This window comes from Sesamum indicum, linkage group LG12 (assembly GCF_026168435.1).
Source record: "Sesamum indicum cultivar Baizhima isolate 11 linkage group LG12, ASM2616843v1, whole genome shotgun sequence".
Lineage (NCBI taxonomy): Eukaryota > Viridiplantae > Streptophyta > Magnoliopsida > Lamiales > Pedaliaceae > Sesamum > Sesamum indicum.
This window is the reverse complement of record NC_142668.1, coordinates 13,819,085-13,844,754: the sequence shown is the minus strand read 5'-3', so window position 1 is coordinate 13,844,754 and position 25,670 is coordinate 13,819,085. Positions and strand designations below refer to the sequence as shown.

The 25,670-nt window shown below is 37.2% G+C and overlaps 7 protein-coding genes across 10 annotated transcripts; 3 read left to right on the top strand and 4 right to left on the bottom strand.

Annotated features, from left to right (window-relative positions):
- Window positions 1-533: 533 nt before the first annotated feature.
- On the bottom strand, window positions 534-3,229 carry LOC105174997 (protein transport protein sft2). Its single transcript, XM_011097285.3, has 4 exons — window positions 2,524-3,229; window positions 1,303-1,570; window positions 1,102-1,206; window positions 534-932 (listed from the first exon to the last, which is right to left on the bottom strand). Exons 1-4 carry the CDS (start codon window positions 2,736-2,738, stop codon window positions 822-824), a joined length of 699 nt encoding a protein of 232 aa, XP_011095587.1. The 5' UTR covers window positions 2,739-3,229; the 3' UTR covers window positions 534-821.
- A 318-nt stretch (window positions 3,230-3,547) lies between these two features.
- On the bottom strand, window positions 3,548-6,430 carry LOC105174996 (FKBP-like peptidyl-prolyl cis-trans isomerase family protein). The gene is made up of 8 exons (XM_011097284.3): window positions 6,220-6,430; window positions 5,634-5,822; window positions 5,510-5,544; window positions 5,052-5,145; window positions 4,878-4,938; window positions 4,321-4,366; window positions 4,138-4,208; window positions 3,548-3,986 (listed from the first exon to the last, which is right to left on the bottom strand). The coding sequence occupies exons 1-8, from the start codon at window positions 6,273-6,275 to the stop codon at window positions 3,909-3,911; spliced, it is 630 nt and encodes a 209-aa protein (XP_011095586.1). The 5' UTR covers window positions 6,276-6,430; the 3' UTR covers window positions 3,548-3,908.
- Window positions 6,431-8,781: 2,351 nt separating this feature from the next.
- On the top strand, window positions 8,782-10,449 carry LOC105174995 (transcription factor DIVARICATA). Its single transcript, XM_011097283.3, has 2 exons — window positions 8,782-9,576; window positions 10,107-10,449. The coding sequence occupies exons 1-2, from the start codon at window positions 9,230-9,232 to the stop codon at window positions 10,312-10,314; spliced, it is 555 nt and encodes a 184-aa protein (XP_011095585.1). The 5' UTR covers window positions 8,782-9,229; the 3' UTR covers window positions 10,315-10,449.
- A 111-nt stretch (window positions 10,450-10,560) lies between these two features.
- LOC105175163 (coiled-coil protein) lies at window positions 10,561-13,833 on the bottom strand. Of its 4 annotated transcripts, none has more exons than XM_088876772.1 (6): window positions 13,407-13,833; window positions 12,795-13,176; window positions 12,334-12,527; window positions 12,089-12,256; window positions 11,173-11,397; window positions 10,561-11,023 (listed from the first exon to the last, which is right to left on the bottom strand). In XM_088876772.1, the coding sequence occupies exons 2-6, from the start codon at window positions 13,140-13,142 to the stop codon at window positions 10,786-10,788; spliced, it is 1,173 nt and encodes a 390-aa protein (XP_088732898.1). In that variant the 5' UTR covers window positions 13,143-13,176; window positions 13,407-13,833; the 3' UTR covers window positions 10,561-10,785. The 4 variants fall into 4 exon arrangements, with proteins under 4 accessions (XP_088732898.1, XP_088732895.1, XP_088732896.1 ...); XM_088876769.1 differs by having other exon boundaries at window positions 12,795-13,172; XM_088876770.1 differs by having other exon boundaries at window positions 12,089-12,247; window positions 12,795-13,172.
- A 167-nt stretch (window positions 13,834-14,000) lies between these two features.
- Window positions 14,001-17,533, top strand: ABCG26 (ABC-2 type transporter family protein). The gene is made up of 9 exons (XM_011097282.3): window positions 14,001-14,574; window positions 14,648-14,937; window positions 15,024-15,179; window positions 15,280-15,463; window positions 15,645-15,923; window positions 16,004-16,288; window positions 16,372-16,656; window positions 16,752-16,859; window positions 16,964-17,533. Exons 1-9 carry the CDS (start codon window positions 14,347-14,349, stop codon window positions 17,231-17,233), a joined length of 2,085 nt encoding a protein of 694 aa, XP_011095584.2. The 5' UTR covers window positions 14,001-14,346; the 3' UTR covers window positions 17,234-17,533.
- A 265-nt stretch (window positions 17,534-17,798) lies between these two features.
- Window positions 17,799-20,834, top strand: LOC105174992 (transmembrane protein C9orf5 protein). Its single transcript, XM_011097281.3, has 2 exons — window positions 17,799-19,942; window positions 20,527-20,834. Exons 1-2 carry the CDS (start codon window positions 18,098-18,100, stop codon window positions 20,629-20,631), a joined length of 1,950 nt encoding a protein of 649 aa, XP_011095583.1. The 5' UTR covers window positions 17,799-18,097; the 3' UTR covers window positions 20,632-20,834.
- Window positions 20,835-21,606: 772 nt separating this feature from the next.
- EMB2769 (Cwf15 / Cwc15 cell cycle control family protein) lies at window positions 21,607-24,670 on the bottom strand. Its single transcript, XM_011097280.3, has 7 exons — window positions 24,318-24,670; window positions 23,491-23,582; window positions 23,311-23,352; window positions 23,115-23,202; window positions 22,571-22,664; window positions 22,058-22,158; window positions 21,607-21,948 (listed from the first exon to the last, which is right to left on the bottom strand). Exons 1-7 carry the CDS (start codon window positions 24,446-24,448, stop codon window positions 21,825-21,827), a joined length of 672 nt encoding a protein of 223 aa, XP_011095582.1. The 5' UTR covers window positions 24,449-24,670; the 3' UTR covers window positions 21,607-21,824.
- Between the last annotated feature and the right edge of the window lie 1,000 nt (window positions 24,671-25,670).

The following is a 25,670-nucleotide window of genomic DNA, read 5'->3' as shown; positions in this document are numbered from 1 at the left end:
AATACTTTGGCCCCTTAAAACATGCATTGTTCAACAGCTCAATAACTCTCAAGATAATTTAGAAAATTACCCAAAAGGAGGTTCTTTTTCCCTCATATTTCGACGGCCCAAATTTTACTATGCGCTCAAAAAGGTATTCACATTACAATATCTATGTGGGTTTCGCCATCATTAAAGGAGCAGCTCATAAGATTGAGGGCTGGCTTTGGAAATCGAAACGCGTTCATGAAATGTTGATGTAATTGGTGATGTAATAGATCTCTCTCTATCAGGGTTGCAAAAGGAAAATCAAGTGTTCCCTGATAATTTGGAGACCAGAATGTTTCCTAAATTTAGGAGGAAAGATCCAGATATAGCCTGATAGGAGAGCCTTTTATGATCCAATCTTGAATTAGGGAAAGTTCTATGAAGAGGACCAAAAAAAAAAAAGAAAAAGAAGAAGAAGAAAGAAAAGGAAAATCATCAATGATAAAGCATAAGGTACTAACATTGAAGATGGAAGATTGTTTTTCTTGATGTTTTACGCACTGAAATCATCATAGAAGTAAAGATAGCATTACGCAATGGAAATGAACAATGTGCAACCAGTTATCACAACTACACAGAATATGCATGTCAACTTTGAATTTGACCAAAAAAAAAGTGCTTGGTGTTGATTTTTTTACTGCGTTACAAGTGTGTATACACAAAATCCACGGAAACAAAGAAAATTTTCCCTTAATCCAAATGATGTGAAGTGAAAATCATGATCAAAGACCAAAAATTCAAGTATACACATCCTTTTTGCTAAGAGAGACAACTACAAAAACGCATTGCAAATGTCACCTCCCAAAGCACTTCAAAATAGAAGATGTTATGGATGCTGAAAGGAACTTCAGTCCGGCTGATCCACCAGGAAAATAAGAGATAGCATAGTATGCTAGTGCCATGACCTACAAACCCAGGCAGCATTTCGGGATCAGACAACTATTTGACTAATTGTTTCTTTCTTATTATTAGATGGGGAATTCTGTTCTTGAATAGAAAATTATAAGAGAAATATTCAAATGGAAGCTAACTGCCAAACAGAAATGCTAAAGTAAAAAGCATAATTCTTAATACCTGAAGCACAGAAAAGAGCACGCTTAGAACATAGCTGTGAAGCACCATAGAGACATATATAGTCCCAATCATGCTGCCGATGAACCCTAATGTAAAAGGAAGCCTCTGATAGAGAGAAGCAAAATAAAAAGAATATTAGTGGAGATGCAACTGATCCAGAAAGACAGTAGCAAGACTTATTATGTAAAAGTGATGGAGCACCTCCTTTGAGAACATGTGGTTAAACTGATTTTTTGGACCTCTAAGGGCAAAAAAGGATCCGATGATGAAGGCACACCCAACAGTAAAGCAGATGGCAAATTTCTGAGGCACCAGCACAATCACCGGAAGAAATAAAGTAAATGCTATAAAAATGAAGAAAACTCCACTCCCCAGGAGCAAGCCAAAATACATGAGTGCTTTTCCAGAAGGGATGCTACTCGTGGCAGACTGGAAATTCCCAGGCAAATCTTTGACTCCTTTTGTAACCCTGCGTACACAAGAATTACACTTAGAAAAAAAACAAGGTATATGAAAAATGGCCTCCAAGTAGTCTGCTAATATACGCTAGCTTAAGAAAAAGAAGGTGTTAGCTCATTAGTGACAAGGGAAAAAGAATTATAGATAAATCACAAATTCCAATCTAAATACCCTAGAACAACATAACCTGGATATTCTAATTCTTCTCCTTATTTTGCCCTAAGAACATGTTTTAGGCTATCTCAGAACACTTCCTCAAGTGAAAATGAATGAGTGGATGGATCTTTTGTGGTTGTTTCTCACAACCTATAGCTAAATAGCTCCCCCATTATCTATAAAGACCGTTTTCATACAGCCACGAATTTCACTTCGACAATTTCAGTGATTATTCAAATTCTTTTGGATTCCCAAATTGTCATATGCATCATAAGGAAAAAGCATATTCACCGGCCAATGGTGTTCGAACTAAATGGATTTCCTTAGACTACACATTCACCCTCAAACTGGCAGCAAGCTTACCGGGTTTAGTCTCTTGTTGTTTAAACACTTGAAACTTTGCCAACTTTGTATCCCCTTAATACATCAACGTCATATAATTTCACAGCTACATCGTATTTCTCACAAATTTTCGTCACCGATCTCATTTTGTACACCAGAAGGCTTTCAGCTGTCTAGTATAGCGGCCTTTAATACTTCATTACCTGTTAGTCTCTTAAATGAGTGAAACCGTACACTAATAACTCTTAGGCATTCGATTGGTCATCACGTACATGATCCCCCACCCAATTCACCTCTACGAGAAAAGTCTTAGCCGCTTTCACTAATCAAATCCCACATTTCACATGGTTTCAGGAGTATCATTCAAATTAACAAAGGAAAGAAGGATGTATAATAAACAGCACACATCTTAGATACTGTAAAACATATGGAAAGAGATAGCTTGGGAAAGGATCTAAATCTTACACATTGAATGTGCCAGATACGGTGTCGTTGGCGGACCTCACAGCTGCTTCGATATCGAACACACCGCCGAGGGAGGCCCCGCTGCTACTCTCTTCGGAAGATCTAGCTGTTGCGTATGAATTCCAATCTGCAAGCAGAGAAGACGACGATGACGACGCCGTTCGTTGGACGGAATTTTCATTATCACCAAAACCGCCCGAGAACCAATTCTGCATTGTAACGCTTTCCGGATCTGCTGTGTATGAATCAAAAGGCTGTGGCTCTTAGTGGGGGCAAAAAGCAAACGCAACCAACCACTCGCCAGTCGCCAGCCGTAGGTGTTAAGCAACAGTGAGCAACCGCCTTTGCCTGGTCAGTGGTCGCCACCACTAATGATTTCTTGTCTTGCTTATTGATTTTCAGAGTAGAGATTATTTTAAGTGGAACATTGAGTTTTATTATTAAAAAATTCTATTAGTGAATAAGTAAAAATAAATTACAGTTATATGTTAATTGAAGATTATAATATAATCCTCTAATTCATGTAGAAAAAATTCAGAATAATTCTAATAATGACATTGACAATAATATAAAAGAATAATAGTTACATGCCCCGGCAAGCTAAAGTTTTAAAAGGAAAAACCTCAAAAGGATACCATATTTGTACTATATTTTGAATTTACTAGTTCGCCCAGCTCAAGCTTAGATTCAAGCTTTTTAGGGTAAGTTGCAATGATTTTTTTTTTTATTTTTTGTAAAATTATAAATACGTTCCCTTAAGAATATTAGTGTAATATACCTTAAAAAATATGTGTGTAAACTTTTTAAATAAGAATGCATTTATAATCATATCGACAACCTCAAAGGTGCAATCATAATTTTTAAAAAAATAAAGGACATCTGTATATTTAAATCTAAATTCAATTGGTATAGATATAACATATTCTAATTTTTAAATGAGTTCAAGATTGAGCCAAATTATAGAAAGCTCCAGTTCCACAGAGAGCAATCCGTTCAAGTGCACAAACCAAAGATTAGTCGCTGATATTTTAATTCGCTAGGACAATCCCGCAATTCCATTCATTGTTGCAGCGGTTTCTTAACGGGAGGCTACCGGAAAAAATTGCTCAATGCTGATCATTACCTTCAGTAGCCATAATTCACAGCTACAACAACGTATATCAGCTACTAAGCTGCATCATTTGGTCACCATCATTGCATTTGTCAGCTACACATGATGGCAGCAACTGACAATGGGAAACAAGAAGGTGAAGCCAAGGAATTAATATTGGATCGATGATCTATTTACACATCTTGTTCAGGGATGAAATCACAAGATCATCTAAGGTGTCCATCAATTCCATCTGGCATGTAAGATTTCGAAAACTTGAAATCATAAAGATTACTCATAGGACTTTCAGGAGCTGGACTTCAAAAACTAAAGGCTCCTTTGCATGAGACAAAAGGCTACGGCGAGGACCAAACTGCAGTAAAATCACAAGGATAGACTATTAGTCAGGTGCATGTTGAGAGTATATATGTTTTGCATGCAAGTCTAACATGACAGTTATCACGATAAAAGAAAATGCATAAAATGAAAAATAATGTTAAATTCGTGGAACAGATAAAAAGGACCTCTTCAGGAATAGGTTGTAAAGTGTCGCTAGTATATCCAACAGAAGGAGGTATTAGTGCCCTTCGCTTTCCTGAAGTATGTCAACAGAAATTCAGGAAATCAATACCCTCTTCTTTAAAAGGAAGTATAGCGTCACTAATGCATAGAAAACTTCTATATTAGGAATTAAAGTCTGAACCAACCTCCAACCTTCATGCCGACCAAAACCTCCTTTAGACCTTTTATGATCTGCCATATACAAAAAATTAAACTGTAATATGTAAGATATGTACACTAAAATTCAAAAGTTTTATAAATGAATTACGAATGAATATGTGGTCTTCCTCATGTGGTTTCACATTAATGCTTTTGGACTTGTATATTGGAACGCATTGACTTAGCTGTAATAATTTCAAAATCTCAAGGCCCTGTGTAAATAGTGTTGGGTTGGTCTAGGGAAACATTAATCTCTTGTTCTTAAGTCGACATATGACTTCTAATTTAGAGAATCAAAGAGCATTTTCATTACTTTAAAATATTCGCCCGAGTGTGACCTCATGATAATGAAGTTGATCGGAGATAATAGATAAATCTAATGATGGTAGCAGGAAAGAATTCACCCATAGTTCAAAGTCAAAGTTTCTCAATATAATATAGGATGTGAATTGAAAGGAAATCCAAGCATGAACCAATATGATTAATATGCAACACCATTTCCAAATGCTCTGTACTCCTCCATGGAAGTATTAATTATGCTAACCTGGTCATCATCCAAAGGAAGTATAACCGGAGAACTCTCTCCACTAAACTGATCAACAGTGCTACATATAAAAGAATACATGTCAATGTTCAAAGGATTACATATATTAAGAGAAGCAAAATAATATGTTAAAATACAAACTATCCATTTGACCAAATGCACACGGAATTGTACCTATGAACAAAGTATCCATTCGATCGCCGGCATACGTAATTAAATTCAACAGTGTCTCCTTCATGAGCTTCCTGCCCTTGTCCTTCAACAATGTCTTGGACAGGATATCCAGAAACTTATTAGACATCACAAATAAATCGAACTAGTGCATGTGCTTGAAACATCTCTTTTCACCATACTGCCCCATCCCACCTAGTCCCTATGCTCCTAGAAACTTATTAGACATTACAAATAAATTTTATGTCCCTTCCAGGAGATCTAATTTATGGGAAATAAACAATTTTCAATATATGGGTTCAGCAATGATTTCCAGCAAAGATAGGAATAGCTCAAAGTCCCATCAGCTTTCTGAATGATGCATTTAATATATAAGATATACCCCCTATCTGTCATGCATACATTTGTATAATTGTATGGAAACACAGAGATAAACACAGTTTGATCCTGAAGATATCTACCTTGTATTCTTACTCCACTAGCAAGCTTGACTGTCCTGGATGCTTCAAAAGCAGAACAACCATCAGGTATAGGATCCAAATCCACTACATAACAAAGTAGAGAAAAAGTGTAAGCATCATTTACCTTAGTACATTTGGTTCTCTCATCTCCTGCATTGGGGCAGCAAGAACAGCACAAACATTTCCAAAGACCACATTAACTCCCACAAGCCGAAAAATCGCCCTTCTTGGTACCTTTTTCGCCACAATGGACGGATATCCATCTTTCAAGTGTCTCCCCGCAGAAACCTTGAGGTCCTCAGTTTTCCTAATCCTGTAGTCTTCAAAACATACCCGAGATTCAGCATCTTATACTCAGCTTCCGAGTCCAAAACATCAGTACACAGAAAAGAATACATTGCAGGCCCCAAATTAACGTATACAGATAGGTCTTCAACACAACAAACAAAACAGCTCGCCGAACTTTCTCCTACAATCAATGTTTTGAATAATACATAAATTTTAATTAATTCTATCCTGATTTCAAGTAAATAATTCAAAATCACCATCCTGAAAAAGTGCAGCTAAGCAATTGCGGATACAAAGAAATCTACTACTAGGTTACTAACAGCGCTTCACAAATCGTAGCACGAAAAATGGGACTTCAGAACGAGAAGAAAGCTAATTCGAAAAACATCGGACTGATAATCATTAGAGAAACAGGATTTCACCTCGAAAAAGCAGAGAGAAGTGGCGGCAGACGGACTTGGAATGCAGGAGCTTCCATAGTTCCAGATTAGATTTAGAATAATAATGGATGAGAACCAGACCAACCAAGTAACAAATCCATAACCGTAGACTATCGCTTCGGATTTATATCCGGCCCCAAAGGGAACATCTAGAATACAAAAAATAATCAAATTGCTCAATGCTCGATTTCAAATTAATTCCTAAAAACTGGGATTGCTAATTTAACAATCTTCAGCTTAATAATTCATTTGCCAAAATTTTCAAATTTAGTTCAAGCTTGAGAAAATAATAAAATAATCTAAAAATATCAAACTACTCGAACTCCAATACATCTTGTTATTGCTGGATTGGTTATTAAACAAATCAAATTTAAATATAATATTTAAGTTAAATACTACTTTAAATAAGATTGAACAATAAAGCATTCGACTCGATTCGAGTTATCTATAGCTCCAGAAAAATTCATTTATCCGAACCCTAATAAAAATAAAGATATGCTAAACTACAAGAAAAAGGAAATAATAATCTCCTACCTAGGATTGAAAAATAATCAATCTACTCGATATTCAATTTCAAAATTGATTGGGAGAAATTCGTTTGAGCTCGATTCGTTAATTTAACAAATACAATTTAAACTTCATTTCGTTTCAAGATCATGGCTGCATGCCTCCTCAACATCTTCCCCCACCTTCTCTGCCATTTCTCAAGTAGAATAATTTAATTTTATACATAAATGTTAATGTATCTATGTCTTTTAATTTTGTTTTCTGAATAAAATTTTTCAAACTTGCACTCAGTACTTCTTGGCAAGTTGTAAATAATTAAACCAATTTCAAATCATTTATTTTAGTTGAAGAATCGAGTTTTTTGGTCAAATTGTAATTTACCCTCCTGTATTTTTCCAAACTAGCTAAAAAATCCTTTTGTATTAATTTTAAAAATAAGTTAAAAAGCTCCGATGATTTATAAAATCCTGCGTAAAACTCCCATTTTGTTATAAACTAACATGCCTTTGATACGAAATTGATTGAGTTTTGGCAGATGTTTTACCCTTTTTAAACTAAGAATGACCCTTTTTGACTTATAAAATCACACACATTTTTTTTGTTGTTTTTGAGATTGTTTTTGTGGTTTTTTTATTTTTATTTTTTATCCTTCTAAAAAATAAATAATTTTATTTTTAAATATATTTTGTTTATATTAAAATACAAAAAAAAAAATAAAAAATTAACATTTATAATTTTAATTAAATATCACAATACAAAATTTATATACAATGTTAATTATTTATAATAATTATATATTATTAACTAAAAATACTATATAGATTTAAATTATCGTTTTCAGAATTTAAATAAAAAATTTTTGCTTTCTTTTGAATTTTTTTAAGTTTGAAAAATATATATTAATTTTCTTAATTGTTTAACTTTGAATCAAAAATTAAAATTTAAAGAAGAAAAATTTGGGCAATGACGGTAGCATATCTACGCATGAGATTGTGATCGCCTACCCAGAGAAAATCCGGGCGATCAAACTTGGGCAACGACTACTGTTGCCCCGACGTCGCCTCCCCTTGAGGTGACTGGCGGGTAAGGGCGAGGGGAGAGGGTTTGTTGAATTTTATTAATTTTTTTTAATAATAATTTTATATTTTGTAATTTATAAAGTATTTCTAATATATATTTAAAAATTAAACATAGACCCTTAATCTTTTATTAATCTAACGGCTGAAATGAATTGGCCAAATCTAACAGCTTTTATTCCATTGAAAAAATCCAACGTTCATTAAAATAAAAAATAAAATATAACAGAAAGGGGCATAACGACCATTTAATTAAAAATTTAACATCGTATAGTGGTTTTGATAGAGAGGACAAGTAAGCTATGTTTACGAAAATAGAGGGGTACCCATTTTTAAAATATAAGGGAGTTTTTAGCTGAATTTGAAAATACTTGGGAGTTTTATGTTATTTGGACCGAATTTTTTATCTAAAATTTATATACAATTATATCAATATCTTAATAAATTGAGCAATATATTAATTAAAAATAATAAATAGATAACAATAATTCACATATAGTGAAATAAATATCAATATGTTGGATGGAACTCAAATTGATAATTAATTAATTTAAAATTTAAGTGTTATTACTACAAGTGTCGATTATTACTATAAGTCTATAAGTGTCGATTATTACTACAAGTGTCGATTTAATTATATTCTATTAACTATGCTCTTATACTTAATGAAATTTATTTTTATCGAAAAAAATACATACCATTAATAATATTCTAATATGATTTCATAATATATTTCTCAAACGACGTGTTTTTTTTAAAAAAAAAATCGATTGCACGTTGCACCAATCCGGTAGTTTTTCTTTAATATAGAAATAATTAATTATATCATGACATATAAAATAATATTAAATTTTAAATAATTTTTATAACGAACAGAAATAAAAAATAATAGTAATAATGTGAAATCAGAAATAAATCTAAATAAAAAAAGAGCAAAAAGTCGAAATAATTGAAAAAAAGCAGACATGAAGGGCTCATCGTTTGCTGTTCCGATTTTTGAGGAGAAAATTTAGTAGTTAACCTTATAAACCTCGACGAATCCAAACGGAAAGGAAATTTTGGTGGGAGAGAATCACGACGGGTTAGATTTGGATACGAATTTCGTTGTTTCCTGAAGGAAAAAGAAGAAAAGCTTCAATTAAAGCGAAATCTAACCCGCAGATATTCGCTTTTTGTTTAAGGAATTCTCGCAGTAATCGCGACAAAAAACATTTGTTCACGTGAATTCGATCGGCATTGAGCAGATGAGGAAAAAAGTCCACATTGTGAGTGTTTACCCGGAAAAGCAATAAAGAATCACCCTGTATATATGTACAAAATCACGATTCCAAGCGCTCAAATTCTACCAGTGAAAGAGAGGAAAAAGAAGAAGAGAAGGCGGAAGGATTGGTCACCGCAGGGTCAGGAAGATGGTTAATACGAGTGGCTGCAGTTTAGAAACGGAGATTTCGAGGTGGAGCTGGGAAGAAAACAAGCGATTTGAAAATGGGTTGGTGGAATTCCCTGAAGGTTTCCCCAATCGGTGGGAGAAAATCGCCGCCAGGCTTGGAACGAAATCGGCGGCGGAAGTTGAGCAACACTATGCCGTCTTGTTGGATGACGTGACGGCGATCGAAGCAGGGTTGATTGAGTCGCCGGAGTATGTAGAAAGGGATGCACCACGGTCGTCGGAACCCCAAAAGTACCCTAAATCCGATAAGAAGCCGATCGGCGTTCAGAGGAAAGCAGGCAGACCGTGGACTGAAGATGAACATAGGTAAAATTGATTAAATCGTGTTAACGTTATTATTATATTGCATTATTCTATTACTATTATGGCTTTTTGATTTTCTAATAATGGTAGGGTACAATGTATGCTTGCATTATTCTGATTTCAATGTCTGGGTAGCGATTGAAAACCAAACATAAAATGAAAACAAGATTTTGATACGGAATAGTTAACGAATTTCGAGAACTGAGGATCAAGATTGAATTTTGTCAATCAAAGTAAAATTTGTAAAAACACAAGTAATGGGGGTGGGAAGGAGTATTTCTAGGGCTTAGTATGTAAAATTCTTGAATCAACCTTAAACCTCTGTACACTGCGAATAATAATGGTCCAAAGCAAGACTGCAAATAACTCTTTGTTCAAAATCTCATGGTCACTATAAACTTAGGTTAGTTGGTCTATCTTCTTGCATAAAATTTTTGGTTATTATTCTTGCTTTTCTCTAGCACTCAGTTTCTTCCTCTGTGCTTTCTTTGAGCATGGCATTTTCGTATGTCCTGTTTGTGAAATACATGCAGATTATTTCTTCTCGGATTGGAGAAATATGGAAAAGGAGACTGGAAAAGCATTTCAAGATACGTGGTCCTGACCAGAAATCCTACACAAGTCGCTAGTCATGCCCAGAAGCACTTTGAACGTCAAGAAAAGGAGGAACAAAATAAGAAAAGACGAAGCATATTTGATAGTTCGATTGCTGAAACCTCTATGACTAAGTTCGCTAACTGATTCTCCTTTGAAGTAACTTAGGCTTGATTGAGATGAATTTTAGGACAAGGAATGTAAATATGCTTGTTCTCGTCTGAGGAATTTTATGCTGATTGGTTGGATTTTTTTCATCTGAGTCAATTAGTACTGTGTAAATATGTTTTCCTGTGAGGGTTGAAGCTCCCTGTTATTTCTAATAAAAATTTGAATGCAATCTTACTCGAAGTGATGAGCCCTCATATTATACCAGAATTATGAGTTACAATCTATCCATAAGGGGTTCAAATCTTATAAACCAACGCCAAATGATCCTTAAACGTGTATTCAATGAAGCATATAAATTCCCCTTCTACAGATCTAGTTTCTGAGAGGCACAGAAGCAGTGATCTTGAATTCACGGTTGACTTGAATAGTGACCTCAGTCCGGCAGTTCACAGTTCTAGGTTCTAGAAGGCTAATGGGGATGAACAAGTTTTACAATCTGTGTTTGAACTAATGATTTGCAGGTTCAAGGAGGTGATTTTCTTTTCTAATGGCATCAAGATCTGTTTGTAGCTTGTCCATGTTCAAACTTCTAGCACTAATGATTGCAAGTTTGGCCTCATAATCAGCAGCATCTCTCCTGCTTCTGTCGGTGGCAAGAATCTTTTCAGCAATCTGTTCAAAGCTCTCATGGATATTTGTGAGAAGCCTGTAAGCTTGTCGAGCAACGGGATCTTTCTTCGCTTCCCTGCAATAATCCTCCAGGTCAGTAGGGACACCATCAAGTGGAAACGACAAGAAAGGACTTCAAACAAATGGTGTGTGCACTCAGAATAACCCCAACATTTTTTTTAAAGCCAATCCATGGTAGAAGACCTGTGTAGTAGAAGATTATACCTGAAAATTGCCTCATTAACTATTGCATAAGTTCGATTAAGGCGTTCTTGGATAGTATTACTCTCCAACTGGAGCTCCCTTGTATCTCTCAGGATCCGCTCTATGTCATTATCCTGTTTCCTGCTATTCTTTGTGATTTCATTGATCCGCTCAATGTAGGATCTTCTCGATGCCAGCTTCGGCTGTTTCTCAAGATCTGATGAAAGCTTAGAGAGTTCCTCCTCCCTGGTTGCGATACAAAGTCAGACATGCTCAAGTGAAGAAATTCTAGAAAGCATCAATCAAGCTGCAGCAAGGAACTCGCCGGATCAGTAAGATACAGGCATGCCTGAATTATGCTTGGTCAAATAGACAAAAGAAGAGAAGAAAACAAGAATAATCGTGGCCGCATAGGAAGTAATCATATTCAAAATTACTTCAATACTTAAACTAGCAAACTGGTTTCCCAAAAGTGACCACCATGAGTTTAACAAATGACATTGCACTTTAACATCCTGATAATGTTCTCTGCAGACTCAAGTAGATCACAAGATTTAAATTATTGTAAAATAGTCCCTGAAGGCAGCCATTCGGGTTCTTAGGCTGGTGGGCAGTCAAAAGCTGTATCAGCTTGGCTGAAATGCCTAACTGATGGTCACATAATTGAATTAGTATCAATTAACACTTTCTAAAAAGTGTTACTCGGTGGAGCTTAATACTGAAAAGAACATATACACAATACTTCTTCACCTACAAAACCTTAAGCAGCTCGTGAATATACAGCTGTATTCTATGATGGCCCTTAGTATACTGCAAAACCATCGGAACTCTTGCTGGATAATAGAAATCCAAAATATTGAAAAACAAGGTAAAATGGCGGATTGTTCCCTTCTTCCTTTTAGTTATTTCTTTTATAGTTGCAAATGATGAACCATACCTTCTCTTGATTTCTGACAGAATAGATTCTGTTTCCAACTCAGTTTCTTTCCTTTCCCTAAGTTTTCCGGCTGCCTCTGGATAAAGTCCAATGAGAGACTGCTCAAGGTTTCTTTTTTTCTCTTGCAGAGCTTTTTCTTTTGCATCCCTGCATTGAACGCTAAGAAACCTTCAAAAAGTCTGTTTCTTGTTAATTCAGGTAAACTTAAAGTCGTAGCAGTCGCAGAAGCATTGCCAAATCCCTACCATTCAGTCTCCAGTTCCTTCAGCTTATGTCTTTTGGCTTCCACTTGGTTATTGAGCTGTTCAATGTAAAACTCAAGAGGATGTTGGTCATCAAGTACCATTTCTAGCGCTGCTTCCAATAACCCTCGCTCCTCATCAACATGCTGCAATTCTGAATATTTTGCCACCATTGGCTTCTGAAGCACTTCTTGGTTCTGAAAGACCTCATTCAGTTATTTCATATATATAATATGAAGCCAATAGCAATACTGATTTTTCATTTACCGATATACTAAAAGTTAACTCAAGATAACTGTGCAATTCTCTTTCCTTTTCTTTTCCAATATTAGATTCTGAGTCAGGGTGTAGGAGAACAAGACTATTGCTGCCTACCGTTTGAAAGAGGATGTTACCTCCATGCTTTGACATAATCATGGACAAAATTCAAATACCAACATTTGAATCGACCAACACAAGTTTACCTGAGAACCATCATGATCTCCAGTAGCATTCTTTCTTGAGCTTTCAACCTTTTCGCTCAAATCTGAATCGTGACACCCTGCACTACGTTCACTTGAATCGGAATCTTGCTCTGTAGCCTTAGATGCTTCCACACTGATCTCCACATTGTGTATAACTGAATTAGGTTCAGCAGGCCTTTGAGTTAAGTCATCTTGAGGCTTCATATAATTGGATTCAAGTGCCTGAGTCTTCAATCTCAGATCTTGTAATCCTGTTAAAATCTGGTCATTTTGTACATTTTCTCCATCTCCTGAAGTTAGAGCTCCGGCCGATTCAGACAACTTTCCGACCAAGAACCTGACCAGCATGTACAAGTCCTCCTTGGATGGATAAAGAAACTGCCTAACCAACAGATATCATTTCATCAGAGATAATTACATATTAGGGGACAAACATGAAATCAAGTACACCGAATGCCTAAAACTGCAATCTTCCTCATCAGTTCGAAAAGTTGGACAAATCAATCGGAATATGAAATCCTTGAACTATATTCAAATTTCCTTGTAAACCAAAGATACTCCATTTCTTTAGAAAAAGAAAAACCGATGGAGAAGGCATGGAATTAACGGAACCTTGTGGAAACTCAGATCGGGGTTGAAGCCAAGGTTATTGAAGGCGGAGGCGAGGTCCGTACAGATTTTGACTCTATCAGGCATGGAATCCTCCGGTAAGGACGCGGGAAACGACGACGCATGGTGAGGGCCGTCAATCAAGCGGAGCGCGTGGGAACAAACGTAAAAGAGGGTGGGTGGAGTGAGGTTGTGGACGGAGGAAACACCAGCCGGAACCGGAACCCCCGAGTTCGCCAGCGAGTTCAACAGTATCTCCTCCGAAGCTTCCATGGCTTCCTTCAAGATCTCACTCGTCCATGACTCCCGGACGACGTCGTGCTCTGGTATTACCTAGTTTGTCTTTAATCACCAAAAAACCACCACGATTTCCGTGTCGTCGATATCCTCTAGCGCTTTTATAAAGTGAAGCGTTTTCTTTGTCTCTTTGTATCCATGAAGTAGTTACATTAAGTATTTATATTGATTTTGGATTAATTTTCTCGACATCAGATTTGCATTTTTCTTACAGAAACAGAAAGCAAAAAAGAAAAAATCTACTTCAGTTTCTCATCCTTTCAAGATTTCAAGAAATAATATTAAAAAGCCAAAAATCAATTGGTTGAATTGACATCACTTTCCTGAACAAAGGAGAGTGTCCTCGGATCAAACCTAAGTTGTTCTTGACCCAGCACCATTGTACTTAAAGAAAAAGAAACAACATTGAAAGAAGAACAATGTTCAATGATGTTTAGTATATAAAATCTTGGAGAGAATTGTGAATCTATTGCAAAAGGTGTGTGGCAACTAGAAAACAAGTCATCTAACTCTCTGTAGTTGGACATAGAAAGCTTGCTGCCCAACAGACTTCATTCTTCCTCGCAGGACTTAATTTGGTATGTTATTGTTTGATCACTATATAACATATGTGAACTGCAAGGCCTACTTTAACCTTCACTCTTAGATGAATGACAATTCCAAGAAAATGGAATATGGGAGACAAGACGAGATCGAAGATCTGTCATTGTCCCCTCCCACCATGGGATCCATGCAGATTGCAGGTAGCAATGGCTTTGGCCACAATATTGAGTTCATGTCTCAAGCTTATCTGAGGAACAGGAGTTCAGAAATCGACATAGAGGAAGAGATACCTGCCACATCACAGGACCGGCCCCTCCCGATTTTTCTCAAGGCAAGTCCTCATTGTCTTGCTTTTATGGTTTGTGATTCTTGGTTCTGGACTTGAAGTTTTTGCTTTAGTGCAGTTTGCAGATGTGGAGTTTAAGGTGAAAGTTCGAAATTCCCCCTCTGTTAATCCTGTTAAGTCTGTCGTCTCCAAGGTGGCTGTGCAGTTGAACATTGAACAAGATAACTACAAGCAGATATTGAAAGGTATAACTGGAAGCACTGGCCCTGGTGAGACCCTAGCCCTTATGGGGCCTTCTGGAAGCGGAAAGACGACTTTATTAAAGATTCTTGGCGGTAGATTGCATGAAAATGTTAGAGGGACTGTAACGTACAATGATGTTTCATATAACGCAGCTCTCAAGAGAAGGTAAACTGGAAAAGATCAACGAAAGTTTCAAGTAAATCTCCTCCAATCGAAATCTATTCTGTTAAGCATTTGTTTCTGGTATACAGGATTGGTTTTGTGACACAAGATGATGTCCTCTTCCCACAATTGTCAGTGGAAGAAACCCTGGTTTTTGCAGCATTTTTAAGACTTCCAAGCGGAATGAGCCGACGCCAGAAGTATGAAAGAGTTGAGCTGATTGTTAAGGAATTAGGCCTTGAAAGGTTGGTTCAAATTGCTGAACTTTCTAGGAAAGATCAAACAGCATAAAATAACTCATGATGTTCTTGTAATGATTTACATTTGTATTTGACGACCGTATAGATGTCGTCATACAAGAATCGGTGGGGGATTCCTTAAAGGTATATCTGGGGGAGAAAGGAAAAGAACCAGCATAGGGCATGAAATTCTGGTGGATCCTTCACTTCTGTTGCTTGATGAACCAACTTCAGGGCTCGATTCCACTTCTGCTAATAGAATACTCCAAATACTTCAAGGTCTCGCAAAGGTACAGACTTTATGGTACAGAGAACAATTTTTACTGACTACATAACTTCTAGTTTTGAAACTGTCCCACTTCTAGTGGCTATTACAACGAGCAATATGACCACAAGTTTCTGAATATCTAATTTCTTGAAGTGTGGAACGGATAATTCTTCTAATGTGCTAACATTTTTATGATCAAATAGGTAGGAAGAACAGTTATTACAACTATCCATCAACCCTCAAGCCGAATGTTTCACATGTTCGATAAAGTTCTGCTAATATCGGAAGGGTACCCTATTTACTATGGAAAAGCTAGCGATTCAATGGAATACTTCTCAAGTTTAAGATTCGTCCCAGAGTTAGCAATGAATCCTGCAGAGTTCTTGCTGGATTTGGCAACAGGACAAGTGAACGACATCAGTGTTCCTGAGGAATTGTTTGAATCTCAAGAGACTGCTGAATTTGAAAAAGTTGTGATAAGAGTGAGCATAGTTTTCCTTACAACTTTCAGCAGTTTCACCCTTTACTGTTAAAAATCATATGTTATAAATTCTTTTCGCAGTATCTACAGCGTAAATACAAAGTCGAGTTGGAGCCAAAAGAAAAGGAAGAGAATCATCAGGCGCTAAAGGTGCCGGAACGTCTACAATTAGCTGTCCAAGTGAAGAAAGACTGGACGCTGAGTTGGTCGGAACAATTTACAATATTGTTCAAGCGAACATTTAAAGAGCGATGGAGAGATTACTTTGATCAGCTTCGTTTGATTCAGGCATTTGGCGTGGCTGTTCTCTTAGGCCTTCTCTGGTGGAAATCCAGCACTGCAACTGAAGCTCAACTTAGAGATCAGGTAAAACTACATTATCTCTTTGCTTAGTAACATCGTTCAACAACTGATCCAGTTATCTCAAGAACGGCCATCCTTACTTGCAGATTGGTTTGTTGTTCTACATCTGTATTTTCTGGACTTCTTCATCCATATTCGGAGCAGTTTATGTTTTCCCATTTGAGAAGATATTTTTAGTTAAAGAAAGAAAGGCAGACATGTACAGATTGAGTGTTTACTATGTATGCAGCACGTTGTCCGACATGGTGGCCCATTTATTGTATCCCACCTTCTTCATGTGCATTTTGTATTTCATGGCCGGCTTCAAGAGAACAGTGGAATGTTTCTTCTTGACCTTATCCGCAATACTCTTGGTTGCTGTAACTAGTCAAGTAAGTAGTATACTCTTACTCCCTAGTACGATCCGTTATTTTAATTGTTAATAACTTCAGACTTCTGATCAGTAGCTACAAAATTCTATGATCAGGGAGCAGGAGAACTGTTTGGAGCCGCCGTGATGAGCATTAAACGTGCCGGCATGATCGCTTCTCTTATACTAATGTTATTTCTTCTCACTGGTGGATACTATGTTCAGGTATCAACATCACTACAGCACATATCAAGAAACTCAAATAGAATCAATTGATTAATTTACAATGATTTATTAGTCTAACCACAGTTTGTACATACCTCTTGCAGCACATTCCGAAATTTATGCAGTGGCTGAAGTATGTGTCGTTTATGTACTACGGGTTCAGGCTGCTGGTGAAGGTGCAGTATTCAGGGGACCAGCTGTATGAGTGTGAAAGCAAGAGTGGTTGCCGGAGACTGCAAAGCTCGCCCTCGTTCGACACCGTGAATTTGGAGGGTGGACTTAGAGAAGTTTGGATTTTGTTAACCATGGCGGTGGCGTACCGGCTCTGTGCATACATTTGTCTACGCAGAAAAATCAACATCTACAATCTCTGAAGGAGAAGAGAATCTTGAAACAAGAGAATTCTGCAACATAGATGAAAAAGTACACTTAGTATGTACTCTATATGAGCTTAAGTTTCCAGGCAGGCACTTAGTATGTAACGTAGTACAAGAAACAGAATATGTTGTCTGAATGAGAACCATTGGAATAAATCCAAGAAGGGATTGTTTTTGGCCCTTTCATCTTTTATAATAAGATTTCTCTCGTCAGTTAGGTGGTGTTGTTCCAATGGGGAAGTAACAAAAATGGGCCGATGAGTCGGACCAATCCAGGCCCTCCTGGGATGTAACCCGATTCGTGCCGACAATTACTGCGCCGAAATGGTGGGGCACACGTTGGCAGATGAGAGAAAGGGCAATCTGGGCAGTGCGTGGAAAATATGACAACTCTAAATGAGTAATGATTGTATCCAGCAGAGACTGAGAGGGTCAACCAAGAAATTGAACTGAACACCTCATATGACTGACAGTGGAATAAACCCCAAACTCGCCAACCATTTACTTCTTTTCCAAACTTGTTATTCCTCCACATGAATCATATCTGTAATTCTACAGTCTTTTCTGAAATCTGAAACGGCGTCCCTTCCATATTGGGTTAAAACATAAAAAATAAACAGCGTCCCTTCTGTTTCAGTACCCTCTCTCTCTCTCTCTCTCTCTCTCTCTCTCACACACACACACACACAGTACAGAGAAGATAGAGAAAATCAAGACTTGTTTTTAGGAGACTTCAAGAGTGAAGAAAGAGAGGGTTTTTTTTTTTGGGATTTAGGAGAAAGAGAGGAGTTGACATCATTTCGGTCTGTCTTTCCTTCTCTTTCATTTTTTTTTTCCTTTTTTCCCAAGAAAAGCATTAGAATGGAGTTGGTGCCTTATGACTCCGGCTCCAAACCAGAATCAAACTGTTCCTCTCCACCGTGGCAAGACATGTTCCGATCCGCCTCCATCAGAAAACCAGAGACAAACCACGCGCCTTCGCCGGAGCCCCAACAGCCGGCACCCTCAACTACTGATGAGAATAGGGATTCCGTTTCCGGTGATCCTCAGGTACGCCTCGCTCTCTACATAACCATGGCGCACGCAGGGCTTGCCTTCACAATCTTTGTTCTCTATGGAGTTTGCAAACTCCTTGAAGATTTCTTGAGGCCCATATTGTGGGCTGTGCTCTGTTCAATCCCTTTGAGAGGTATTCAAGAGACCCTTGTCGGGTTTTGGTCGGAGCCACTGAAATTAGGCCTCACAGAGTCAACTTTGGCTGTCCCTGTGGCGATATTCAGAGTCTTTGTCGGAACTCTTGTTGAAATTAAAGAGGTGGTTCTGAGAGTTGCTCTTAGGAAGAAAAAGGATACTTCTTTGAGGAAGAAAAAGAGTGGGTTTTTCAAATTGTTGAGATGGCTTGTCTCTTTTTGGTTGTTTGTGATGGCTTATGAGCAGATTGGTAGCATGGGTTCCATTTCACTTCTTGCATTGGGGTTTATGTTTACAAGCAGTGGCGTGGAGTCAACTATGAGTAAAGTTAGTACCTTCAGGAGCAACAGTTTTCGCAGGCTTTCTGTGAGTGCATTTTTCACCAGGGCTATATTGAAAAGATTGAAGACTCTTGTAGCCATTGGGTTGATTGTTGCAATGATAGCTGGGTCGTTGGTCGGGACGATTTTCTTCTCATATAAGATCGGTTTGGAGGGAAAAGATGCAGTCATTGCACTTAAATCACATGTGGAAGAGAGTAATTATGCTGAGAAGATTGGGGTTAAGAAATGGATGGATGAAAATGATGTCCCTGGAATGGTGGATATGTATTCTACAAAGGTTTATGAAACCATGTTTGACCAGATTGACAGTTACGCATTGCAGTATAATATGACTGAATTTGTCACTGGGATCAAACATTTTGTGATAACCCCATCAGGGAACTCTTCTTCCAAGTCCACAGCTCTGATGAGCCCTTCCCCCTTTGCTGAGAAAATCTTGAGTCTGAAGAACAGAGTTAAGGAACGTGAATGGGGCCAAATATATACAGAAGTTGATGCGATTTTCAGGGAAGTGGTGATCAGTCGAGAGGATTTGGTGGAGAAGGCAAAAGGGTTTGCTTCACAAGGAATGAATGTGATGCAGAGTGTATTAGTAAGTAGTAAATCTGTTCTGGGTGGCAGTGCTAAACTAATGTTCTTGATTGGAAATTCTATTCTTTCTGGTGCTGCTGGCCTATTCAATTTTGTTTCACAGTCGATGGTTTTCTTTTGGGTTTTGTATTATCTAATCACATCAGAGTCTGGTGGAGTTACAGAACAGGTGATGTGCATGCTTCCCATTTCACGATCTGCAAGAACTCGGTGTGTTGAGGTGCTTGACAATGCCATTTCGGGGGTCCTGTTAGCAACTGTTGAGATTGCTTTCTTTCAGGGATGTATGACTTGGCTTCTCTTTAGACTATTCTCGATACACTTCTTGTACATGTCGACTGTGCTTGCATTTGTTAGTTCCTTGTTGCCTCTCTTTCCTCCATGGCTGTCGACAATTCCAGCAGCATTGCAATTAGTACTGGAGGGCAGATACATATTGGCTCTCAGCTTGTCCATTATCCATCTAGTGCTTATGGATTACGGAACTACAGAAATCCAAGAGGATATCCCTGGTTATAGTGCTTATCTTACAGGTCTCAGCATCATTGGTGGAATGACATTGTTCCCCTCAGCTCTGGAGGTAATTTCGACTTAGCAACCCTCCTCATCACCGTTCTTTAGTATTTTCTGCTCTACTGCGGAGTCACAGTCACCTTTGTTTTACCTCAATTTCCCATAGTTGTGTTCAATGCAGTTGCCTTTATGCATTCTACATGACAACTTATTGCGTGCCTTGCATCATAACCATAAAGCAACCAGGACAGTAGGACATAAGCTCCCTAAATGAAGGAATTTTTCCAGTTCTAAAAGTTCCTACGTAACTATTCGAGTCTCCTCAAACATAAATTAATTGGTTCATGGAAAGTCTTACAACCAAAATTGTCAATGCGCTGATTGTGGAATGTTGGATGTGCATCTTGCCGAGGAGGCCTATCTTAAGTTCTACAGATGCCTACTGCATGAATCTATTGTGGGTTCATATGGCTACCCATCCCGGAGAATTTATAGCCTTGAGTTCTCTATTGGTCTAATTTTAGTTTAGTCCCTCTCTTGCCAGCTAAGGATAGTTGTTAGTGGATGAACCTGTACGTGTGGCTGAATAATCTTGTTTTGGCATCTAAGTGACTAAGTCTAGCTGCACAACTTATCCATCTAATTTTGCAGGGAGCAATCATGGGGCCGCTGATAACTACTGTAGTAATTGCTCTGAAGGATTTGTATGTGGAGTTCGTTCTGGAAGGACCCAAGGACAAGAACAAGACTGAATAGGAAAATGATGTCTTGGTGCCAAGTGAGGAAGACCCCATTGTTGAGCTTTTTGTGTGTTAAAGAATGGGGGAGACACCATTCTTGAACTGTTCTGAGTGTTCAGCTTCTGTAATTTTGCACGGGGTTTTACAACCCCATAGCTACATGTGAAATATAAATTTGTCATACCGTCAGTGAAGATCAAAACTGAAATTTTAGTGTAATTTGTTTGGCCCTCTCCTCGTAGTGGACACATCCAGCAATTCATATATTACGGACTCAAAATGATGATACCTAAAGTATGAATTTTGAATGTAAAGAGGCAATCTATATAATTATATATATATATATATATAGAAAAGTCAGAATCATGTTCATCATGCCAACGATCTCTATATATAAAATTATGCAATTTTTATATATAAAAATGGCGCAGAAGTGTTAGCAAACCTTGTTTTAGACACTCACATCTGAATTTCCTACCGAGTGAAGTTTACATCACCTTCCTGATGATAATAGCTTTAACGCAAAGTAAGAAGACTTCAACCATTATAAATATTGCACCAACTAAAACAAAAGAGAGCTTACATTAAGACCTCAAAGCCCACCATTTTGGGGTAAGTCCTTGGTAATCATCGGAGGAATGGATAACTTGAGCTTCAACCAACAATGGGACAATGACATCTTCTACATCTTTAATTCCACTCAAAAACCTTACTCCCACTGACCGCAAAGCAAGACCATGGTTGCGTCACAAGGATGGGCATGTGAAAAATGCAACAATCAAGTTTCTATTACAAATAGCAAATATTTAAGTGATGATGGAGTACCTTCAGCATAAGCAATGGGTATTTGAACTGTCTTTACCAATACATGGCATCAAGTTTTTGCACCAAGAAGCACCCAGCATACAATTCTGGCATTGACATTATATGGCCAAGACATTGTTCTATGCTATCCACCAGAGTCCAAATGAGAATGAATGGCCAGACAGCATTTAATATACAACGACTGGATTTCATAAGGTAATCAGAATTACTCGAGTAGACAAATACACATAGTAAAGAACAGAGCATTGCATGTGAACATATATTACACTCAGAAACATATGTTGCAATAACATGTCAATCGTCAACAAATTGAGACCAAGAGACAGGTTCATTGGCACGGTCCATGTTAGGCACAGGTCCCATCAGTAAAATGGTCACGAAATATTATTTCATGTATTTTTGGAGAAATTTCCTGTGGAAATCATTTCTGATGGTGTCATTGATAAAGCGCTTGGGAGTCTTTGTCTCGCCACGAGCTTGGTTCTTGAAAACCACATCATCATCCCACCTGAACAAATTGAAATTTAGAGAACAATTATAAGGACAATAAATAAAGAGGAATACACCCAATTTTTTTATTTTCTTATTTTTTGAAAAGGAGGAACAATTTATACAACCTTCTCTTCACACTAAAGGAAGTTGGATTGTTCAAGAGAGGATTTCCACGCAACAATTGCTCTTCTTTAGCTTTCAGCTCCTCTTCTTGCTTTTGTCGTTCCTACCAGAAGGATAACAGCTTGTTAATTTTTCATTGAAACCACAGTTTCACTGGATTGGTAGTTTGCACCAGAACAAGATTCATATGTAAATCAAACACGTCACATATGCAATGGAAAATAGGCACTTCACTGCCACGTCTTACTTGCAGACATAATGCACTAGAGAAAAACAATCACTGCATGTTACATACATCAGTTGACAAAGGCATTTGCATTTATTGATGCTGAGCCTAGATTAACCGAAGAAGTACAGAAGCAGGCAAGCAGTTGACCTAGACTGAACCTCTCAGGAAAACAATTCCATTAACAGCAAAAACAATTATCCATATGGCAAAGCACCATGAAACATCGAGAAAAATGATCTGGCAACAAATTAAAAAACACTATTAGAAACTTGATGGCACAGCTTACTTCTTGTTCTTTCTGCTCAGCTTTTTCTTTCCTTAAACGTTCAAGTTCGGCCAAGAGTGATTCTTCATCATCCTCATCATCCTCATCATCATCACTACAGTAAATAATTAGTGTTAGTTAAATCAGCCAATCACAATAAGAACAAGAAACTTCGGTGCAAACACAGAGGAGAATGTACAATAGGCAAGCATATAATATAAAATTTTGAGTTCAATAAACCATCTGATCTCAGTTTGCTAATGATTTGAGACAGCAACCCAAGCCAATCGGTTCTCCACCCAAGACGCACGAAGAAAAAGGTAAAGGTATATATCCTCTGTTCTATTTATTATTAAGACAAAACAAGGCAAAGAAAGTCAGGAAAATGACAAAAGAGAAAGTAAGAAATGAAAAAAGAGAACGAGAAATATCGGATTAAGTTTGCTGTCAGGAAATGAGCAATAAACTAAAGTACAAAAATATAACTCAAAATTAATGCAGCCAACACATGTGAGAAAAATATTTACATTCTCAACATAAAAAAGAAATATAGGAAACGACAAACCTATCATCATCACTCTGGGCATCCACATCAGCATCATCTGCATCTACACTTCGTGGAACAATACGGTCTTCAACATCTCTCCTGGACCCTGCAAATATAGTCACCTCGTAACTCGATTAAAAAAATAAGAAAAAACTCAAGCCTGAGTTTCTCCATTAAAGATACAACATTGACCAAACAATCCTGCATACTTTACCTTCTAAAAGAAGATGACCTCCTTTCCGACGATCTCTATCTTCTGCATAACATGAAAAGTGTCATATTAACGACTGAAACTCTGAACCAATCACTTAAAGAGGGCAACCACAATACTCAAATTTATTTGAATGCGTATATTGGAACTATATGATTTGCATGGGAATGGAATACCACTAACCCTTTGATGAGAAATGCCTCCTCTCCCGATCTTCCAGTTCATCTCGTAGATTTCTTCTTTGCAGCTCCTCTTGGGTGTCTTGCCCTTCCTTTCTGGGGCAATGTATCAAGATAAAAACATAAGAGTCTTGAAACTACAATGGTAAATGGAGAGAGAAATGGAAGATGTTTTCCAAGAAACAAGGGCATAACATTCATAGCTAATATTATGCCACATCCAAATGAGTCCACAAACAAAAAATTGTCTTAAGAAATGCACACACACATATAGAACATTAACTTAGTACACACACAAAAGAAATTCGGATATCAATAATACTTCTTATCCATCCAGGAAACTGGCGAGTAAAAGTTTATCATACTAAGAGTCACTGCTACCTAAAATTTCCCCTTCAATGTTCAAGTTCTTGCATTGTCTCCAGTAAGAACAGATGAGACCAAAAACAGGGGTGACTTATACACAAGTAGTTTTCAAGCATATTTCTCAAAGGCAGCTAAGGTAACAAGAAAGAAATGAGAATATTTTGCAGCCAACAAATAGCGAGTGATTTCAGGTCGTCCATTCTCTTTTCATTCAAAGGCTCCAGCAAGTACATACAAAGAGGGGGCGAAAGAGAACATGATGAAGCTGAACCAAACGTAATATAACTATAAAAGCTTATGATACCATTTATTCAGTAGCGCAGTTAAATAGACAGCAAAAAAAACAAACAGGAAACATTACTCCACAAACATACCATGAAACGGACTAAACTAAATATTACCTTAAGCCACCAAAAAAACAAAAAAAGAAAGAAATTCTAGTGAAGGTGACGGGGGGTATCAAACCTGGGTTTTAGGGTAGTATGAGAAGCTATGTCCCTCGACGAATACTTTTGAGATGGACCGAAGATACGAGTTCCGCCTTGTTCGTTCCCACCTTTCGCCGGTGCCCACGTAGGTCTCGCTGCCGTCGTCATGCCGGAACCCTAGGTTAATCAAAATTCAAGCTGTTGGTCAAGAAACAAGATCTGAAGAGTTGATGCGCCTCTTTGCACGTAGGCAGATGAGAAATCGAAATTCTAGAACGTTGAAGGATTTGATTTTGATTTTCTCTTCCGAGATAAAGATCGAGACGCTCAGAGGACAAGCCTGCCGAAAGGAAAAACGTCGTCGTCCGATGAAGTGGACTGGACAGTAATAATAAGTGGGCTCTCACAAGCGCCGCCCTGTATGACCCAAGCTCAAATTAAAGATTTCACGAATTGATTTACAACCACACTCCAAATTTTTCATAATTATAAATATTTTTTTATTTTTTAAATTATAAACATCTCTCAAAATTAATAAATATTTATAAATATTATAATCCACTCTAAGTGTATTTATTAAATAATAATTAATTTTTTAATATATTTATAATTTTTCAAATAACGAGAATATTTATAATTATAAAAAATCTCATATAAATCCTTTGTAATTTACTCATATTAATTTGAATTGCGACTTGGTCTACCTTGCTAGAGCCTCAAACCCACACTTATACTTTAGGTCACGCAAGAATATAACTTCAATCCTAGATTCTGCATTCTCAAAACATAATCGGTGATACATTAAATAGGCTCTAATTATAATTTTCTCTGATCTTTAAATCCTTAAAAGCCGGTATGAGATTCAAATAGTTAATCCACACTCGTACTTACTTACATGACATCTTGATTGGTGGACTATTTATATCAATATTCACTTGGGTTTGTTACATCAAAGTGTCGTATTTCATTATTAGACATATTGTACGACCAAATAAAGTGATGACATCATTAGGTCGAGTAGAATTGAGCTTAGGTCGAATCAATCCCGACTAGAACGAACATTGGCTTGGAGACCTTGATATGCTAGGTCACTTTGAGTTATAACAGAGGGTATTTCTATAATTTTATATATATGATGTGGAGTACATGTCAAAATATATTTTTTATTTTTATTCGAACAACTAAAGTAGAGAAAACCCGTCACTAAACTCATAATACTTCTTTTAATAAAAAAAATATTTGTGTCAACTCAATCAAATTTAGGACAATCTAACGATTTGAGCACAAATTTTTTTACAATAGGTTTTATATTCAAATTTAAATGTGTGCATAAGTGTGTTGGGAGTGTGCTAAAAGAAGAAGAAGGGAAAAAACAATTGTACAAATTAAA

Coding starts and splice junctions, on each gene's coding strand:
- LOC105174997 (XM_011097285.3), bottom strand. CDS start 2,738: ATGCAGAATTGGTTCTCGGGCGGTTTTGGTGATAATGAAAATTCCGTC. Junction 1,571..2,523: donor GTATCTGGCACATTCAATGT/GTAAGATTTAGA, acceptor TTGTGTACGCAG/GGTTACAAAAGGAGTCAAAG. Junction 1,207..1,302: donor ACCACATGTTCTCAAAGGAG/GTGCTCCATCAC, acceptor TCTCTCTATCAG/AGGCTTCCTTTTACATTAGG.
- LOC105174995 (XM_011097283.3), top strand. CDS start 9,230: ATGGTTAATACGAGTGGCTGCAGTTTAGAAACGGAGATTTCGAGGTGG. Junction 9,577..10,106: donor TGGACTGAAGATGAACATAG/GTAAAATTGATT, acceptor AAATACATGCAG/ATTATTTCTTCTCGGATTGG.
- ABCG26 (XM_011097282.3), top strand. CDS start 14,347: ATGAATGACAATTCCAAGAAAATGGAATATGGGAGACAAGACGAGATC. Junction 15,924..16,003: donor TTGAAAAAGTTGTGATAAGA/GTGAGCATAGTT, acceptor TTCTTTTCGCAG/TATCTACAGCGTAAATACAA. Junction 16,289..16,371: donor AAGCTCAACTTAGAGATCAG/GTAAAACTACAT, acceptor CCTTACTTGCAG/ATTGGTTTGTTGTTCTACAT.
- EMB2769 (XM_011097280.3), bottom strand. CDS start 24,448: ATGACGACGGCAGCGAGACCTACGTGGGCACCGGCGAAAGGTGGGAAC. Junction 23,353..23,490: donor GAGGCATTTCTCATCAAAGG/GTTAGTGGTATT, acceptor CATGTTATGCAG/AAGATAGAGATCGTCGGAAA. Junction 22,665..23,114: donor GCCCAGAGTGATGATGATAG/GTTTGTCGTTTC, acceptor TATTTACTGTAG/TGATGATGATGAGGATGATG.
- LOC105175163 (XM_088876769.1), bottom strand. CDS start 13,676: ATGGAAGCTTCGGAGGAGATACTGTTGAACTCGCTGGCGAACTCGGGG. Junction 12,257..12,333: donor AAGGAACTGGAGACTGAATG/GTAGGGATTTGG, acceptor GACTTTTTGAAG/GTTTCTTAGCGTTCAATGCA. Junction 11,024..11,172: donor GTTAATGAGGCAATTTTCAG/GTATAATCTTCT, acceptor GGATTATTGCAG/GGAAGCGAAGAAAGATCCCG.
- LOC105174996 (XM_011097284.3), bottom strand. CDS start 6,275: ATGGAAGCTCCTGCATTCCAAGTCCGTCTGCCGCCACTTCTCTCTGCT. Junction 5,823..6,219: donor CTTCTCTCTGCTTTTTCGAG/GTGAAATCCTGT, acceptor TGAAGACTACAG/GATTAGGAAAACTGAGGACC. Junction 5,545..5,633: donor AGAGAACCAAATGTACTAAG/GTAAATGATGCT, acceptor TGAAGCATCCAG/GACAGTCAAGCTTGCTAGTG.
- LOC105174992 (XM_011097281.3), top strand. CDS start 18,098: ATGGAGTTGGTGCCTTATGACTCCGGCTCCAAACCAGAATCAAACTGT. Junction 19,943..20,526: donor TGTTCCCCTCAGCTCTGGAG/GTAATTTCGACT, acceptor CTAATTTTGCAG/GGAGCAATCATGGGGCCGCT.